Here is an 18,212-nt window from a genome sequence, read left to right on the forward strand (position 1 = left end):
ATTTAAAAATTCCTAGGCAAGTGAGAGCTAGGGCTGCATGTACAAAACAATTATTGGAGGCTTTAAAAAAAAAAAAAAAAAAGCAGCAGCAAAAAAAAAAACTTGCAAGAAGCTACTAAAAAGACTTTTGTCTGTTTGTTCAGATTTACTAGTTGTTCTTGAGTTGAAGGTTGCAGTTAAATGTAACTGGAACTTATGCGTGTATAGGAATTCATAGTTACTTCTACTCAAATTGCCTTAAACTCTGTCCATATCATGATAGCATAAGGGAGAATGAAAACTAAGATAGCCCTGTGCACTAAGAGGAATGGCTTTCTCTCACTGGAATCACAGCAATTCAAATACTTTTTCATAATGTATGCTGATTGTGTCCAGACTTTCATGCTGCGTGGCCCCGTGCGGTGTGGGAGGCTGTACAAAGCAGTGAATGAGACTTGGCTGGGGTAGCAACAGGGCTGTGGACTTGGAATTCTTGGCTGAACTTGTAGGCTTCCTATGTGACTGCTAGCTAAGGGAGGCTTGTGTCTCTGCTGTCCTCGTGCTAAAATAAGGATATTAGCTCATGGAAGGCAATAAAATCTGCTGAAGCCCGTAGGTATATCATGGCCCTCATTCCTGGAGCAAATAATGTCTAGATACAGATCAGGAATTAATGCATCTCATGCCTTTTTTTTGTTTTGGTTTGTTTTTTTTTTTCTTTTAGTAAAGATGATCTTGCCTTTTAGGCTTGCCTGCCTGTATCAAAGCCCCTTTCCCTACCTCTTTTCCATTCATACTGAATCCCCAAACTCTCTGCTGAAAATAGAAGCGCTGACCTTCACAATTGTCTGAGCAGCATCTCCTTTTCTGTAAGGAGTGTGTTAAACCATGAGTACAGCAGCTTCTCGTTTCTTTGAGCTGAAACACCCAATGGCAACAAATCAGTATAATTTCCTTTGTTTTATCTGGTTTTCCTTATATTCACTGCTACCATTAAAATTTCTAGAAAGGAAAAGTTCTCTGCTGGTTCAAATGTACTGCGATACCTCTTCCAGCACCCCACCTGCCCTGAGTGTAGCCCATGTGGTGAGAAACAGTGGCATCAGCAAGTTTTAGTGTTCCTCGCTCGCTGTGAAAGACTGACTTGAGGGGTCTCAGCTCAGATATTCCAGCAAACAGCCCCCAGTCGTGTCATCTGGGAGCTGCTGTGTGGCCTCTGGAGATCCCCAGAACCCAGTGTGCCAGTTCATCGCCCCAAGCCAGGTGTCGGAGCCTTGCAAGAAAGAAAGCATCGGCTTGTGCTGGTCCGAACCCCTCCCAGACAGGGTGGCATCCCCAAGCTCAGATACAAGCAGGAGCATTTTCGTATTTCTTTCAGTGGTTTTGGATCAGTGAGTTACCCCGCTGACTCTGTCCCCTTCGACCTCAGCCCTCTCGCGCTTGAGTGCTGTGTTTCTTGGCTTTGTGCCCGTGGTTTTGTTTGCTTACCAACAAGAGCTGCTTTGTAGGGGTTATTGCACATCCTGTCACTGCTGTGGGTGCACGAGAACCTGACACGGGTCCCTGAGGGCGCAGTGGGAAGCACAGGGAGCTGTGCTCTCTGCTCTCCTGAGCCCTGGTTTCCACTGGTGGGTGACTGCAAGCTTGTTCTGTGCAGGACGGGGGCCATAAGCATCTGAAAATGGAGATTTGGGCTGCTGCCTGATTTTTTAAAATGTTGCTTAGAAACCAAACTCAATATTACCTAACTCCACCAGATCTGCAGTGCAGAACTCATTGCACAAGGGGAAAGGAGGGTTTTTTTAAAATTTTTATTATTATTTTCTACATTTTTTTCCTTTTACAAGAAATAACTCACTTTTCAGCTGTTGGAGGAGGTAGTAATTGATCTAGAGTTTTGCAGCTTGCCTTCCGGAATGGTTTTATTCTTAATGTAGGAATAAAACTCTGTTAGGTCAAATACACAGCAATAAATACAAGAAGCACATTAGCTTTAATATATTGGATTATTCCACTTGGTGGTGACGGGGAAAAAAACAAGATTTAATTCCCCTGGCAATGCAGGCAAAGAAAATCACTTTCCCTGCCCATTTTTTTTTCTGTTAAGTCATTTTTGTCTGTCAATGCCAGTGCTGCAGGCTTTGACAGGGTTTAATTTTACTTTTTATTTTTTTAACCTGATGTGAAAGTAAGAAGTATTTTCTCCAAGTAAATAGTCTGCGAATTCACTCAATGCCTTTTATTTCTCGCTGTTACAGGTTCCTTCCCTGGTGGGATGTGTGGAGCTCTCAGTACTGTCAGAGAAGTGGGGATTGTCAGGTTAGGTTAGCTTTTAGCCTGGCCGTTGGAGTGGGGCTGTGAGTTCCACACAGCTGTTCCCCTTTTTCCAGGCATGCTGGTGTTGGTTTCTGTTCCTACCCTGAACCTTCCCAGCTAGAACCAGGATTTGCTTCTCCATGCCAACTGTTTCTGTGATGTACCGCCACCACCACATCTGTTGCACCTTTCCTTGTGTCCCACAGGCGAGTGGTGGCTCAGGCTCCCATATGGTGGGGAACGTACCTAGCAGTGCATGAATTTCTCCTAACTGGCATGCCTTGCAGTGCCCAAGTCTTTAATCAAAGCACATAGTCCTTGTGCCAAGCCTTCCCTCATTTTCCTCACAGAGCAATGACATTGGACCCTTTTCCTACAATCCCTTGCTTTTTCCCAAATTTCTATTTATATCAGGAAGAGGACAGGTGAGAAGGGGCAAGAATGATCTCTTTGCTTGTCATCGTGGCAGACAGGTGAAGATGGCTCTGCTGTGGAGCAAGCGAGTAGCAGAGAGACTGCAGCAGAGATTTAGCTTGGATGACGGAGAGGAAATATCTTGGCGTGGTGAAGGACTGGAAGAAAGGATTTGTAGGGGGTAAAGCCTTCATAGCCAGGCAGCTTTGGAAAAAGGTGGGATGAATCTGCGTTGGGAGTGATGTACAGATGGGGAGGGGTCTGTCATAGACAGGAGAAGGGGACTTGGAGTAGGCAGGTTGTGTCGTTAGGGGGTGTGTGTGTTGGTTTTAAAGTATCTCTCTCCTGTGTGCAAATTGGCAAGAGAGACTGGGGAAAATAGCAAGGCAGGAGTCTCCATGTGCTTAACTGAGTCTTTGCACTGCATTCATCTGTCCGGGCAGAGTTATCGCTCCAATGAGCAGGGCTCCTCCACCAGCACCTAAACTCTATCTGATTGTATTTGCCTAAGACGAGAAGGACTTCACAATAATCCTACTCACAATTAATTGGCTTTTGTTCAGCAAGAGTGAGCAAGATCTCATCTTAATCTGTTTCATTATTTCTCCTTGTATAGCACAGTCAACAAAAGATTAGGTTTAATTTACAAAAAAAAAAATGCAAAGTTATTACTCATATCTGGATCAGGATTTTATCTGCTTGGTTTTGTAATGCTTTGTGTGTCAATATTAACGAGAGGAGCTGTATAGTGTGTGATGAGGTGGCAATGGCACTGTTTGACTTCAGGACCTTTTGGAAGGATTGCAAGTAGCAGAGCTCTGATACCATCCTCCCCCTACCCCATCTCCTGCCCCCAGCTAGGTGTGTTCCCCTGTGATGCATCAGTCCAGTGAACACTCTGAGGACTTTCTTGTGGCCTCTCTGCCTTTCTGAGAACACCGACTGTGCTGTGGTTAATGGGTCTGCACAGACAGCAGCTCCAGATGAGTTGCTCTGAGTGCCTGCAAGGGAGGTTAGGCGAGGGCACGTGAATTTGGCTGGGCCTCTTGCCTTGCTGGGGAGGGCTGTTGAACTTCGCATGCAAGGAGGGGAGCAAAGTGGCTGCCTGTGCCTGGGCACGGCGTAGATGGGGATGCAGGCAGCCCCGCTGCTCTGTGTGCAGTTCTTCTGATTCTCATGGGCCGGATCAAGGTAAGAAGGTACTCTGCAAGGAAAGGCGTGTTGCTGATTTGAGTGATAGTCTTAATAAATCGCTGCCCTAGGGTAGTGTTGGGTGAGTTGTGCTGCTGCCAGTTGAATTTGAAAAGCAGGCCTTGATCTGTGTTCAAGAAAGCTTTCACTGCTCTCCGATTAGTACATCACAGTTTAGAAGGCTGCCTGCATCCAAGACGAGTGTGCTGTGTCTGCTGCCCCAGAGGCAAATGTACTTCCAAAACGCATGGGGTGTCCCAGATGGCAGGGGTAAGCTTGAGGGTCTGTATAGCGAGAGCTGCTCTGCAAACCATGACAGACGGCGTTTAAACAGGACCAGAGGACAACGCTGACTTGAGCCGGAGCTGCAGCCAGAGGAAACAGGGCGCAGGGATCAGAAATGACCCCGCAAATGCAGCGCTCGGTGGTACACTCGCAGCAGGGCTCCCGGCGCAGGGAGGGACAGGCCGGGCCGGGAGCCGCTGCCCTGCCTGGGCTGCATTGCTGCCTTCAGAGCACTGCCCTTCGGGTGCTGCCGGCTGGCTGCTGGGAAGGGGAAAGGAAGGGCAGTCGGGCACCTCCACCGCAATCTTTATTTGCATCAGACAAAACTCTCCTCGAAAAATGAGGGAGGCTGACAGCTTGTGCTTGTGTGCTTGCTTGGCTGTATCTGGCTTTTCTGTTCCTGTGATGTCTCTTCTCCACATGCTGATCCTGCCCATGTCCTGCTCTGGTTTGTCTGGGTACCTTTGCTTTACCTGCAGGCTGCTGTGTAAGGAGCTCAGCTCTCTCGTGCAGCTGTCTCAAGCAATAGCTATCCTTTCCAGCTTCCATGAGGCTGCCCAGTTGAACTCTCTGTAGCTGTTCTCGCTGTAACCCCAAAGCATTTCCCCTGTAGGAAAGCATCTTTAGACCTTTTTTGTCCTAATAGGTAAGGAGACTGAGAAGGACAGGGCGGTCAGTGCCACAAGGACATCAGGATGGAAGGAGAAGCAGGAATCAGGTTAGCTCAGTGCCAATGCTGCTCATCCATGGGCTTTGTTTTTCCCTGAGATACCTGTATGGTGTGGGACAGCAATGAAGGAGATGTGGGAATGGTTGTCTGAACTGCAAAGGGAGGTGTGTGCCCAGGGGATGTTTCTTCACTAGCCCAGTGTTTTCCAGTTCTTCGGATAGGCTAGGAGTCAAGGATAAGTCACTGGCTTTCAATCCTGTTTGTGACCATACTCATCCTGGCTGCAGCTTTTGGCTGGAAGCCTCTGCTCTCCTGGCTTTCGGGAAGTTCCATTCCCAGCCTCTACAAGCTGTTTGATTGAGGGGGAATCAATCTCCTAAACTATCCTCCCTTTTACAGCTGGCTAGAACAGCTGGGCTGCAAGCTACAGGGACTTGTCAGATTTTTCTCCCCCATCCCTCCCATCTCCAGTCTTGAATGCCTGGTGGGGGAGCAAACTCCTCCATCTGTCCACAAGCCCCCTGGGTGGGTAATAATAGATGCTTCATATAGAAAAATTCAATTAGACTTGACAAGAGGTGTATGCTAGCGCTTCCTTGCCGGGGCCCCATCTTGCTCTGTTCTGTTGCTCTGCAAGAGACTTGCTGTAGAAGCTATTACAAAAAAAAAAAAAAAAAAAAACCATGCAAAAACCACAAAACCAACCCACCACTCTTTTAAGTATAATGGCGTTCAAGCTAGGACTAGCTGTGGTGGGCTTTGTAGAAAAGAAAATTACAGAGAGATCTCATACAACTGCAGCCAGCAAGATGCAGTTGGCTACCCAGGACATCGGATGCCAGCTGCCAAGAGCAGGAAAGGGCTGTGCGGAGTGCTGTATCCAGGGCTTCTCTTAGTGCCTCTGAGTTTTAAAGCAGCCAGGGTAAAAGGTGTGTTCATGCCAGTGTCTTGGCCAAAAGTGAGTAGTTCGCATCTTAAACTCTCTCCCCAGTTATCATCCAGCTGTTTTGTTCCAACGTGGGGTGTTTTGGAGGACACTTCCATTTTTTGGTGTAGCTCACTACTGAGCTCAGCAGTGGTCTGCCCCAGGGATGGCTGTGGTGCACTGTGGGTTTGACGTGCAGAGGAAAGAGGAGCCCTTTTTACAGCTCTTGTTGACGTGTTCAGGACTGGTTTCAGCGTTTTGTTTCGTTTTTCTCCAGCAATGCTGAATTTTGGTGTCTTAATGCTCAGATTTCTAAATACTCTGAGTCTAGGTGATGAAAATAACTGTTACAAATTACTTTTCTGTCTGTACAGCACATGGCTGCATTGGTCATCAGTGTTCCCAAAAGCCACTGTGTAGTAGCACACAGCTGCTTGCTGGTGTTGGCACAACAGAAAGCAGAAAGGAACTCTTGTAGTAGCTGTGTGTGACAGAGCCCTTCAGTGGCTGGGAGCTTAACTGCATCTAAACCCTTTTGTCACAATTGCACTGACTTTCTGTAATCCTATGAAGTTGCATTGTCTCAATTTCCATGAAGTCTGTAACATGTGAGAACCCATTAACCTCCTGCACTCTCTTCATCTCGAACAGATGAGTTGACATCGTCTTGAAATTGGAGGTATGTGTGTAGTGCAGATTTCAGTGTGTTCAGACTTCTAGTATTTGATCAAAATTCAAAAGGCATTTAGAACAAAATATTTATAATGCTAGCAAGACTCTTTTTTTTTTTTTTTCTTTTCTTTTTTTTTTTTTCCCCCCTCAAGTACCCAGGCACTCACTTGCTTTGGAACTCTAGCACTGAGGTGGCTGAATACAAGGAGTGATCACTCCCCTGAGGTCAGCAGCAGCTTTTGCAAGCAGCTCTGTGGAGCAGAGGTAGCTCTTCTCTGCAGTGAAGCTGCAAGGCTTTGAGTGTCTTGGAAGGTATCTCCTGGAGGTGAGTGAGGTCAGGACAGCTTTGCAGATGCCCCTGACAGCCGATGTGAACATCAGACCTGCTGACATGAGGGGGAAAGCCGCCAGGCAGCTGCGTTCATTGTAACAGAGCTGCTGGGGAGGCTGTATGGATTTAGTAGCTCAGCCTAGATAAGCCTAAAGTGGGGACCATGGCCTTGCCCCGTATTTACACAGGACACAATATCTGAAGGCTTAATCCTGGGGTTTATCCTGACTGTGAGATCGTGGCTTAGGAGAGGTTCAGTTTAGCAATTGCATCAGTGTGGGTATTGATCCCCTTGGTGTACTGATTCCTCGGGGACAGGTGGAGGCCTCTCTTCTCCTGCGGGGCACAGAGTTGGCAGCGAGGTGACTTAACTACAACTTTGTCAGCTGCGTTAAAGGCTGTGGTGAATAAAGTGGTGTATGGCAGTGTGTGCAGAGGTAATGGAGGGAAAAAGAGTTAAATTCTGAGCTGGTTCCGGTCTCTCCTGGGTCAGAACCAAGGCTGAGCTCACAGTAGGGCTACAGTTAGAGATGACCTGGAGGGTATCTGTCAGGGCTGGACTGTGTAGGAGCCTTCCCAGACCTCTTCTGTGCCTTGTGTGAATTCCCACTATGTTTTAAGTGTACCGCTGCCTGTTGCTGCTCTGCAAATTTGTTGCCCATCAAGCGCTTCCAACAGGTTCAGGCTGCTGGGTTGGGGAACAGAGCAGGTACCTCTTTCAGGGAGATTCATAGAAGATACGACTCCTGTTTTTTGGATAGGACTCATTGACATCACTCCACATAACTGAACAGAAAAAGCATACTTAAGCACAGGATACAAATACTCAGCACACAAGGGAAGATCCACACACAATTGTATTATTTTATTAAGTTTGCCTGGACTCCAGCCTGGCACGGCTGTGGTTTGGAAGGCCGTGTGCCCTAGGCATCCAGGTGCAGTGGTGCAGAAAGCCCGAGGAAGCAGAGCATGCACAGTGACCAGTTTGGAAGCTCTCTCCTTTGGCTACAGGTAAGAGTAGTACACTGCACTTCGAATGGTGCACTTTGATGCAAAGTGGCATTCAAGTATGTGTGTGCTGGCAGCCCGCGATGGGAGGACGGACAGATGGACACAAAAATGTAAGTGCCTATCTCTCCAGGCAACACCAGTTCTGTGAAAGGGATGCTCTTCTGAGAGGACTGACTAGCAGGGCCAGGCTTGGCTCAGGGAAGCTTGGGTGTCTTTGTTCAGGGTGGTGGCTCACAGCCCTGAGTGACATCAAGAGGCACTAGTGGGAGTACGTATGGAGTGCTGACTTGTCAGTGAGCGTATGGAGCGGAGGCAGATGAATACTTTTCACAGACGCTGTTAGTAGGCTGGAACAACTGAGATCAAGTAGGGCTAACAGCTTTCCACGTGAAGAACATCTCCTGCCTGCAGAGAGTCATACTGGATGATCAGGGTGCTTGTTGCATGAAGCGTGCAGAGGCCAGAAAGGGGTAGATGGGTTTGTTTTCATTTGTTCCTGGACCCCCTCCACAATTTTCTTCTAACCCTTTTCCCCAAGTCCTTGTCTCTCTCTCACAATTACTCTCAGTTTGAGGGAGCCAAATGAAGCCCTGGGGCTGGGCACCAGAGAGGTTTCAGCTCCCAGCACTTTCCTTGATAAATGGATGCTGGGAACAGCGTAAAAGGATCCAATCCCTATTGCTTTGCATTATCATCACTAAAAATAAAGCACTTGGCAGCCAAGCTAGAGCCCCTGAGAGGCAAGCAGTGACATTTTGTTTATAAAAGTGAGAAGCTAAAATTCTTGCTGCAGGTCATGGAAGCAGTTGGTGACAGAGATGTGACAGGGTTCTGGGTTTTCCTGCTATGTTCTCAGACACAAGGTCTATGCTTTTCTGTCTTTCTTTTTTTCCATTCTTTAACTTCCAGAAAATACGCCCAAAGTACCACTTAAAGTTAAGGGGTGCCCAAGTCGTGGAAGCAGACAGGAGAGGTGTCCAGCTCGGGCTGGGTGCTCGGGCTTAGTGGCTTAGGAGAGAAGTAAGCTCTGCAGGATTTTTACGTGATCTCATGCTTGACTGAGAACGCCAGTGCAAGCAGCAAGGCTGAGTATAATGTGGTGCATTCACAAATCTATTCACATTCTTTGCATAGTCTCCTTGAGGAAAGATGGATGTGGCCACTGGCATCTTGCACACATGTTCAAACACAGAAAGTTGTATGCTCTACAGCCCAGAAGCAGCACCATGCAGAAACCATCCAAAGGCCATGAGATGCCCTGAGGGAAGTCAGCTCCAGCATGCAGGCCCCAGATCAGCACGGCTATGGCTCCACTGTCACGCTGCTGTTGGTAACACGTATGCCATACCATCCCTTCCAGAATAGTGTGTCCTGGCCACCGTGTTCGAAGCGGACAAAGCGGACCCCAGGCCCATAGTTGGAAAAGGTGTGGGAGATCTTTGGGATGAGAGACAAAAAAGGTTGTTGGTAAGCGTCAAACCACCATAAACTTACCCTTCTTCAGTGCACAGAGCCTTCAACCCCACCGGCCCAAGTCATACCTGTGAGGCTGGGTAACAATGAGGACATTTACAGTGGGAAATACTGGGAGGAGCTCTGATCCCACTGTTGTTTGGAGGTCATTGAATCTCTCCCAGTTGGGCATCTCCTTCATCCTACACCTGCAGTAGTGCCTCAGCAAGTTTCCAAGTTTTAGGTAAGGCAACCTTCCAGTATAATCCCTTTGTTCAATCACAGGGTCATGGCTCCACACAACCCATGACAGAGGTTCCTCCTCCTCCAGGATAACTGTCCTGCTTCACACCGCTTGGAAATATTCCCGATTCATGCAGGTTGGGTGTCACCTGTTGAACCCAAGCTGTAACTCACCTCGGTCCAGTTGGCATCATTGTCCTGTGGGATAGTAATCGTCTCACTTTTGTACTCAGCCAGAACATCCTCATTCTCTGAGAGCAGCTTCACGCAGAGCTCATAGAGGCAGCCAGCATCACTGCGTCCTGCATACCTGCAAGGAGATCCAGGCTGCTAGCCTTACCCGTGTGAACTCAGCAAAGAGCCAGAGCATGCAACTGCACCTTGCTGAACGCAGGCTCTACCAATCTCATCAGGTTACTGGGGCCGTGGTTTGAGGTGGAAATCTGTAATGGTTCTCGCCCCAACCCAGCACCCCACTCATTCACAGCAGGAACCTGATCTTTAGAGGCCACATGCACTGACAGTGGGAAGCTTGTGGGAGCTGCTGGTGGCTCTGTAAGCCAAGACCCAGCCCTGTCCCACACCTAGGGGATCAGGCGGCTGAGGTTTTAAGGCCCAGTGAAGGTATATGCCCTCCCTACCCTTCTCTTTCTTGACTCTCTGCCTGCCTTCTGAGGCATCCTTGCCACTTACCAGTCCTTTACCACAACTTTAGGCTGGGTTGTGTCCATCAGCTCTTCCCAGTAGCCCTCAGCCCGAAGGTCAATGACCTGAGCCTTGCGACACCACCTGAAATGCGAGATGTTAATTGGTATCACAGTCTCTCCTTGGACTGGGGGAACCAAAAATGTCCCCTTCCCTGAATAAGAGAAGAAAGTAGCCTTACTCATAAGATGTAACAAAGTATTTATGGACTTCTTCACTAGGGAATTCTTTTCCAAAGTCCCCAGGGAGCTCTTCAATTTTCCAGCCATCACCTCCATTCTCTACCTCTCCCCAGTGCTGCAAGTCTTCTGCAAATGGCAGAAAAGAGACTCGGATGAGTCTTGGTTTCTGTGGGCCTGGGGAACCTGACCTTCTCCCACTGGAACCTTTCTCTGGCTTGCAGAAGGTACGCTTTAGATGCAGCACTGACTTTGTATGTAGACGTTTGTTAATTAGAGGTCAGGTATAAACCTTTAGCCTGGCTGAACTTAATCTAACAAACTGTAACACTCCCCCCCCCAAAACATGTGGATTTATTTAAGAAAGCACTCCAGTGAAATTATTTAGGTATTCTGAACTGTGCGTCGGCACTTTGTGTCATAACGTAGGAATAGCCTGGGGAGAGATGCCGATTGCTTTATTTCTAACTTTTCTAAATTGCTAAGTGGTATTTCTAGAAGCAGTTTGTCCCTAAACATTGGGCTTTTCTGCTTGTAGCCAGAGGGAACCTGGATGTCTGAAAATCTTGCAGAAAAATAATCTGTAAACAAAATGAAACAAAATGGAGACGCTGTATTGGTATTGCTTTGGTCTATGATGTGTGAAATGTGTTTGCTGCTGCTTGGGTTACGAGGCTTGGTTATTGCTAAGCATCTTGTAGATCTGGCAAGCGAAGTTCAGAGATTATCAGAAAAATGGCAAACAGGTAGTGTGTGCAGCTCTGTAACGTAGGCTGTAGTGAGGTCACAGAAAAGATTTGCCTGAGCTGCCTCAAGGCAGGAAGCCTGAAGCACCTGATGAGCTAAGCGCAGACTAGCTCCCGAGCGGAGAAAGCCTTGGTATTTCCTGTCGTGGTTGGGCAAGAAGCAATCTGGAAACCCAGGTGCCACCACCATTACTGCACTGGACAGTGCAGTTCTGGGGCAGGGGTTCAGCAAATGACACTTTTGTCTCTCAAATGTGATTTGGATCCCCACAGGGGCTTATCTAAAGATGATGTCAAGTAGAGCCCTTTGCAGAGGCTGATTATCAAAGGCCTTCATGCCCATTAAATTATTTGACTGCATGCATTAAGTGATTTGACTCTTGGGCAAGAAGAAAACGCTGCAACCTGATGGCAACTAAGATCTCTTTTCAAAGACTGGAGATGGCTAATTCCTAGTGACTGTCATTTCTATGAAATCTAGGGGCTTATTATGCTTGTCTCTCACCTTCACCACATGGGTTCTTGATGAGATTCTTCATTTTCTTACTCAGGAAGTAGAAGTTTTGCCAGTTCTCTGCATTGTCCTCTGACTCTGCTCCAGTGAGGCCTTCCTGCTGACACTTCAGAATCCAAAGCGCAGCTCCATCGACCAGATTCTTCCACTGGCAGCAGACTAGGCGGCACGCCAGCACCAGATCCGCTGCAGGTATGGAAGCCAAGATTCTGATCAGGACTGCTTCAGGGAGGGACTCCATCCTTAGGCTAGGCTGGATGGAGCTTTCTGAGAAAGAAAGGGGAAAGGAGCAGTGACACAGTGGTCCTTCAGATGTGAGGTCCCCTACTGTCAGTGATGTCAAACACTGATGCATTAGAAAAAAAAAAAGGGGAAAATAATCATGTTGCCTAAAAGCATGATTTTGGGGACATAGATTGTTTCCTAACCTCAACACCTCCTGACCCCTATTAACTTAATACCCTGAAGCATGTGAGCAGATCAGTATTTTGTCTTCTAAGTGATGCCTTTAGTTAAATCCATCCACAACATGCAAGTAGGTGCCATCTGCAATTGCAAACAGTTTGTCAGTTTCCCAGACCGGAATCAGTCCTTCCAGAAATCCCTGCTGCTGCACAAATCAGCTTCTTAGTAATGACTTCCTCTGCAGATGGAGGCATCTGGGTATTTGTTCTGCCTTTAAGAAGATTGCTGATAGCAAACGCTGCAGAGCAGTACCTAAATATCAATGGCGAGCATCTTGCCAACCACATCTGCAGTGGTTTGTTCTAGATCTGAAAAGCTTTCCCTCAAGGGGCTGGCACTTAATCTCCTTAGTCATGAGCCTGTATAAAGCATAGGTCTGAGCATAACTGAAAAGAACTCAGTTGATATTCTCTAATATTCCTTTTTCTGTGGCCTTATAACCTGAGCAATTAAGTCCAAAGTGTGTTCATGTGCTAATTCTGCACTCTGACTCCCAACAGCTCTCTGCTGCCTGGAGTTCTAGGGCCAGGTGCTGCAGGAATAAGGAGAGATGAGTGTGCAGATTCACAGCCCCGTGGCAGCAGTGCGGGATGCACTGTGACACTGCTTTTATTTCAGCTGAGTCCTGACGCTGGGAAGCTGCTGAGGCTGCAGTGGACTGCATAAATGCAGCCAAACTCCTCAGGAGTCATTAAGGCTGGGAGAGCCCTAGAAACACAGCAGGTGACATCTCCTGACATGCTACTTGATGAAATATGGCAGAGCCCAGTCTGGCAAAGGAGGGAAGACATAGGGAGTCACTACTATAACAGCATCCTAAATCTGGATGGTCCAGGTGCAGAGCTGTCATCTGTCCTCTCTCTGCACTGCAGCCAGCGGGAGGAAACTTGTCATTTAAAATTCCCTGGCTTTTATGGAGGTAGCATTGGGGATTTCCCATTGCTGTCCCCATTTTCCAACTCTCAACCACAGTCCTGAAGGGTAAGCTGTCATTTTTTAGAAAGAAAAAAGAGAGCTCATGCTGGTTTCGCCTCCTGCAGGCATTTCCCGTGCCTTGCCCGCTCTCGGCCTGGTGATGGAGCGTTACCGCTCTCCTGGCTTAGCAGGGAATTTCCCCCGCACTCGGGGCGGGGTGAGGGTCCCTGCCTGACTGTCCTTTTCCACTCCGACTCTCGATGTCTTAAAACTGCTCCCCCACGGGCAGGAATTACCGGGGTGGCTTCCATCCCGTGCTGTGCTGGGGGCGCCTGCCGGTTCCCCATCTGCCCCCGCCCTATCCCTCTTCCCTCCGGTCCAGACACCCGGGAGGAACCCGCAGGGTGACGGCGCGGTGCCCCCCGCCCCGCTCCCGGCCCGGCGGAGGCTCCTACCTGCGGCGCTGCTCGGCGGGCGGGCGGGGGCCGCGCCGGGCTCCCCTGATAAATGGGGGAAGGCCGCGGCCCCGCACGGCACCGCCCCCGCTTCCCGGTGCCCGCCCCGCGCTCCGCCCGCTGCCGCCTCACATCCGTGTCCGGAGGGCGCAGGCGGGCGGAGCCCAGGTGGGGTCGGGGCCGGGCGGGGGTCGCGCTGCCCTGGCCATGGCCCCGGGGGCGGCCCAGGCCAGGCGGTTTGTCGCCTAGCGCTGTTACTAACCGAGAAAAAAAAAAAAACCTCTGCTTGTTTCCTGAAGCTCTGTGCGGTCGGTGCCTGAGGATTTCCCACCGCGTACTCCTGCAGCCCGTCCCTGGAGCGGCGGGACTGTGATGACAACCATCTGCGACCTCCCCGAAGATGTCCTGGTGGAGCTGCTGTCGCTGCTCCCGGCCCGGGACCTGGTCCGCACCTGCAGACTGGTCTGCGCGCAGTGGCGGTACGTGGTGGACCTGACCACCCTGTGGAAACGCAAGTGCCAGCGCGAGGGGTTTTATGTTCAGAATTTGGACAGAAGCGTCTCCGACTGGAAGATCTTCTATATGCTCTGCACCTTGAAGAGAAACTTAATCAAAAACCCCTGTGCTGAAGGTTTGTTGAATTATTCATAGTAGAGAGCTAAGAGTTTCCTAACAGTCAGGATGAGTCAGTGTCCTGCATTACTCAAGTACTGCTGGTGGTGTGGGACTGTCCAGCTAGTGATGCATCTCTGCTGGGTCAGATCCACACGTAAACATCTGCAGTAGAGCTGCCGTGGGCAGATGGAGTAGTGGTAAATGCATCTCCGTGGTTGTGACCAGAAAAATCCCTGGAGTCCCGGAGGCCCCAGCACTGTGGAAGTGAGGGTTAATTTGCACAGCAAGTACAGTATGATAATGAAACTGTCAGGTATTGGGATGAAACGTTCGGGCGGCTGGGGAATTTTTCTTGTCAGACTTGACTAATGTGACTACAGTAATTCTGCTTTATTCTGATCATGAGTTCGTGATCTGGTCAGAAAGTTGCTACCTGTTGTGCTAACTGCTGACAGCCACATAGTAGCAATGGCAAGGTAAAGCCAGGAGTCACTTTCAGCTGTAGGAAAAATACAGTGTTTCTGAAAACTCATCAAAGTCGGTTCCTAGTATTCTTCTGTAGCTGATTCTTTAACAAAAGCAGAGATACTGCTGGAAATTCAAGTCCTAACACTCATCCTTGATATCGATGTTTTTAGAGAACTTCCGGCACTGGAAACTTGATAATAACGAAGGAGATAAATGGAAGATTGAGGATCTACCTGGAACTCATGGAAAAGAGATGCCAAACCCCAAAGTACACAAATACTTTGTCACTTCATATGGGTAAGAACTGGATTCCAGTAATCTGGAGCTGGGAGATGTTTCCTCCTGTCTGTCTGCAAAGGCACCAGGGCTGGAAGGCTTGAGGCAGGTCACTGAACCTTAGCCCACGTGTGGGAAAAGGAAGAGCTTAATTAACTTTTTATATAGTTAGTCTAAAGAGACAGGTTTACTGCTGAGAGAATGAATAGCAGCATGTGCTAAATTTCTCCATACCTACCAGGAATTTCCTGTAAGTTTTTTTTTTTATGGTTATGGTAATCCACATGGGATGTCTGCTTCTTTTCTACCAAAGGTGGTGGACAAAGGTTAAGGTTTGGCAAGCTAATCAGATGCACTTGCTTGACAAAGTCAAAGCTCTGTAACCTCTGAGTGTGGCAGGTGTGTGTGTCATGCTAACAGCTTGCCATAAAAGCTGTCAGCAGAGGAGGATTACCTGCTTTTACATCCCTTAAGCAGTAGTCTCTGTTATATGTTATACAAGTGCAGACACCCCTCTTAATCCAGCTTGTAGGTAACTTTTATCTGGGAGCGAAGCTAATCAGCTCACTTCCTTATCCAGTTCTGGCTGTGGAAAAAGCCATGCCTTAGCCATGTCAGCCTTGTGGGCCTTCAGGGGCTGGGTGGGCTTTTGGCAAGAGCAAAGCTGTCAAGAAAAGTGTGGATGTTGAGAAGAAAGAGATGCGTTTTGTGAAGTTGTGAATATTTTTATTGCTGTTGCAGGCCATGCTTCAAGTCTCAACTCATTACCCTGAAGAAAGAAGGATACTACAATCAGTTGATGGATGAGAAACGGCCCGAGATTGTTGTCAAGGACTGGTAAGTGTATGCACTGAAAAACTAGAATTTGTGGCATTGGCCTACAGATAAGCTAGGCCTCTGAAACTTTTCATGCTATAAAATTAGTTCTCTTTTGGGAGTTGTAGCTCTTGAGTAAAGAGTAAGCTAAATCTAAGTTGGGCTCTAAGGAAGTGCCCATCCTCTGAAGAGCAGGATAGCTGGAACTTTCAGAGCTGCTTCATAGCTCTGAGGATGGCATTCCTTTTCCCCTGCAGCCAGGGATCCCCCTGGAGACTGTTTTCGATCACTAAAGAAAACTGAACGCTGTATTTACAGTCCTGCTCCTTGATTCCTCCCTGTCTCTCTAGGTATGCCGCCAGATTTGACTGTGGGTGTCGCTATGAACTTACAGTGAGGCTGCTTTCTGAAGACTACATTGTCCTTGAGGAGTTCCACCCCGAGCCCGTGGTTATACAGCAGTGGAGTGACGCAAGCTGGAGAGAGGTAAGCAGCAGCCCTGTGGGCAGCAGCTTTACAATCAGTACTGTGACACTTGAATCTTCTGAGTCTTACCTGGCCAGAAGTCCCAAGTTGGACCTACTTTCTCTGTTCTTCAGCCTCCTCTACTCAAGTCAGCCCTTCCTGTTGGCAATGCTGAAGTAGTAGTAGTGCCATGAAAGAGCCAGATTTGGTTTGTAGGTGCCCAGGGCTTTCTAAAAATCATCCCCTGGTCTTCTGTGTTATTTCAGTTCAGTCTCTTTAATAGTTTGTTTTTCACTTAAGTTTTTGTCTAAATAACTAAATTATAAGAGCACAGTTCCCTTTTTTGTTGGATCAAAAAGCTCTGTTTTACAACTACTGCACAGATGTTATTTATAGTATTGCAGGCATTACTTTTGTTAAACTGCTAAGCATGTTTAACTGGTTTGACTGGCTGTAGATTCCCCATTACCTTTTCCTTACATGACAAATGTACCTAAGAATCAAGCTTCATGTTACATTTGACTGGGAGAGGATTTCAGGGCAGAAGGCTCAATAAGAGAAGCTTTTTCCTGTCCCTTAAAAAGGGGTATGATGCACTTCCAGTGAAGCTATCTTAGAGTGAGCTCTTCCTGAGACCAAGACTCCCATACTGTAATTGTCCTAGCTTCCAGTGCTGGTTTATTTAGACAAATTAAGAGGAATTTTCTTCTTTCTCTCCAGATTTCTCATACTTTCCAGAATTACCCAGCTGGGGTTCGTCACATCTGGTTTCAACACGGAGGCCAAGACACTCAGTTCTGGGCAGGATGGTACGGGATCCGAGTGACAAACAGCAGCATCACCATTGGGCCCCAGACGTTGTTGTGAAGGCACAATATAAGTGTTTGCTTTTACCTCAGGACTGTAACCAGGTGGTCTCAGGTGCACTTATTTGTCTGTACTCTCTGGGTGACTGTCTTGCACAGTTGATCTCAAATACAAGCAGTTAGTTCTTGTTCACAGCAGAACTTCTGCAGGCCCCACCCTTTGGGAGGACTTCTGTCTTCATCTTTCATCCTCCTGTACCGTGGATGTTCCTGCAATACCAGTGCCCTTCCACAGGAGGAAGACTAGGACAATTACAATTATATATGACATCTGTCTTTTCTAGTTACTATGTCCTTGTGCTATTATCATTAAGTCCTAAATAGAACCCATTTCTTGCCTCGTTTATGGACCTTAGCAAAGATAAGGCTAAAATGTTTTATTTCAGATTATCAATGCTGTCCTCAAGGGCTCTGCTACAGACAGACTTGTTTTGTATGGTATTTTCCTGTTTCAGTTTAATTATCTATTAAAATATATATATATATATATATATATATATTTCACATCAGACCTTTCATAGCATAAGGAAACGATCACCCCTTTTTCATAAATGCTGTGTCACTGGTACTTAATTCCTTACTGTCTCTCTGAGTGCGTATGATCAAAATGGTACATTCCTTCCCTGGCCAGGTAGCCCATCACTGAACAGACAGCTAGAGAAAGAGGAGGTAAGGAACCCCTTACGGTGGCTACCTGAACCTGTAAGTGCCTTTTGGTGGTGCTGGGCTTTTTCCCTACTGCCTTTGTTACTCCCAAAGTACTTGGTTGGTACTGAACAGTCTAACCCTATATGAAATGTTAAAGCAGAGAACAACCCGGATCTATGTTATTTTTGCACTTTTTACGTGGAGGAAGCAGGGAGGTACCGTCCTAGCTTTCTTACCAAATTGTCTGACCCACAAGCTCAGCTCAGACTCTATGAACCATGTCTTCTACCCCTGTATGCACAGAGCCAATACTGAGGCCTTCTTCCATCTCCTTTAACAGATGTAGGATTAACAGCGTTTCCCTTGTCTGCTCTCCCTTGGGAGTAGAGTAGGACATCTGGCAAGTGTCCTTGCTGGACAGACAAATGCCATCTTGCTAATGCCACTCATGGGTGAAAGCTCTGCCATGGAAAAGGGAGAGACAAAGGTTGTACAGCTCTCACAGGAACCGACAGATCCCATGCGTGTTCCAGAAAAGGTAGGGAAAAGTGAACAAAACTCCACATAAAATTCAAAGCACCCATACAAAA

At 47.8% G+C, this 18,212-nt stretch overlaps 2 protein-coding genes across 2 annotated transcripts; one reads left to right on the forward strand and one right to left on the reverse strand.

Annotated features, from left to right (window-relative positions):
* Positions 1-7,622: 7,622 nt before the first annotated feature.
* On the reverse strand, positions 7,623-13,585 carry FBXO2 (F-box protein 2). Its single transcript, XM_086764456.1, has 6 exons — positions 13,469-13,585; positions 11,625-11,900; positions 10,376-10,502; positions 10,183-10,278; positions 9,664-9,799; positions 7,623-9,231 (listed from the first exon to the last, which is right to left on the reverse strand). Exons 2-6 carry the CDS (start codon positions 11,872-11,874, stop codon positions 9,097-9,099), a joined length of 744 nt encoding a protein of 247 aa, XP_086620582.1. The 5' UTR covers positions 11,875-11,900; positions 13,469-13,585; the 3' UTR covers positions 7,623-9,096.
* LOC104474145 (F-box only protein 6) lies at positions 11,685-17,015 on the forward strand. The gene is made up of 6 exons (XM_086764455.1): positions 11,685-11,825; positions 13,768-14,099; positions 14,722-14,848; positions 15,569-15,664; positions 15,994-16,129; positions 16,829-17,015. The coding sequence occupies exons 2-6, from the start codon at positions 13,841-13,843 to the stop codon at positions 16,973-16,975; spliced, it is 765 nt and encodes a 254-aa protein (XP_086620581.1). The 5' UTR covers positions 11,685-11,825; positions 13,768-13,840; the 3' UTR covers positions 16,976-17,015.
* Positions 17,016-18,212: the final 1,197 nt, after the last annotated feature.

This window comes from Chlamydotis macqueenii, chromosome 21 (assembly GCF_036417535.1).
Source record: "Chlamydotis macqueenii isolate bChlMac1 chromosome 21, bChlMac1.mat, whole genome shotgun sequence".
Taxonomy (NCBI): Eukaryota; Metazoa; Chordata; class Aves; order Otidiformes; family Otididae; genus Chlamydotis; species Chlamydotis macqueenii.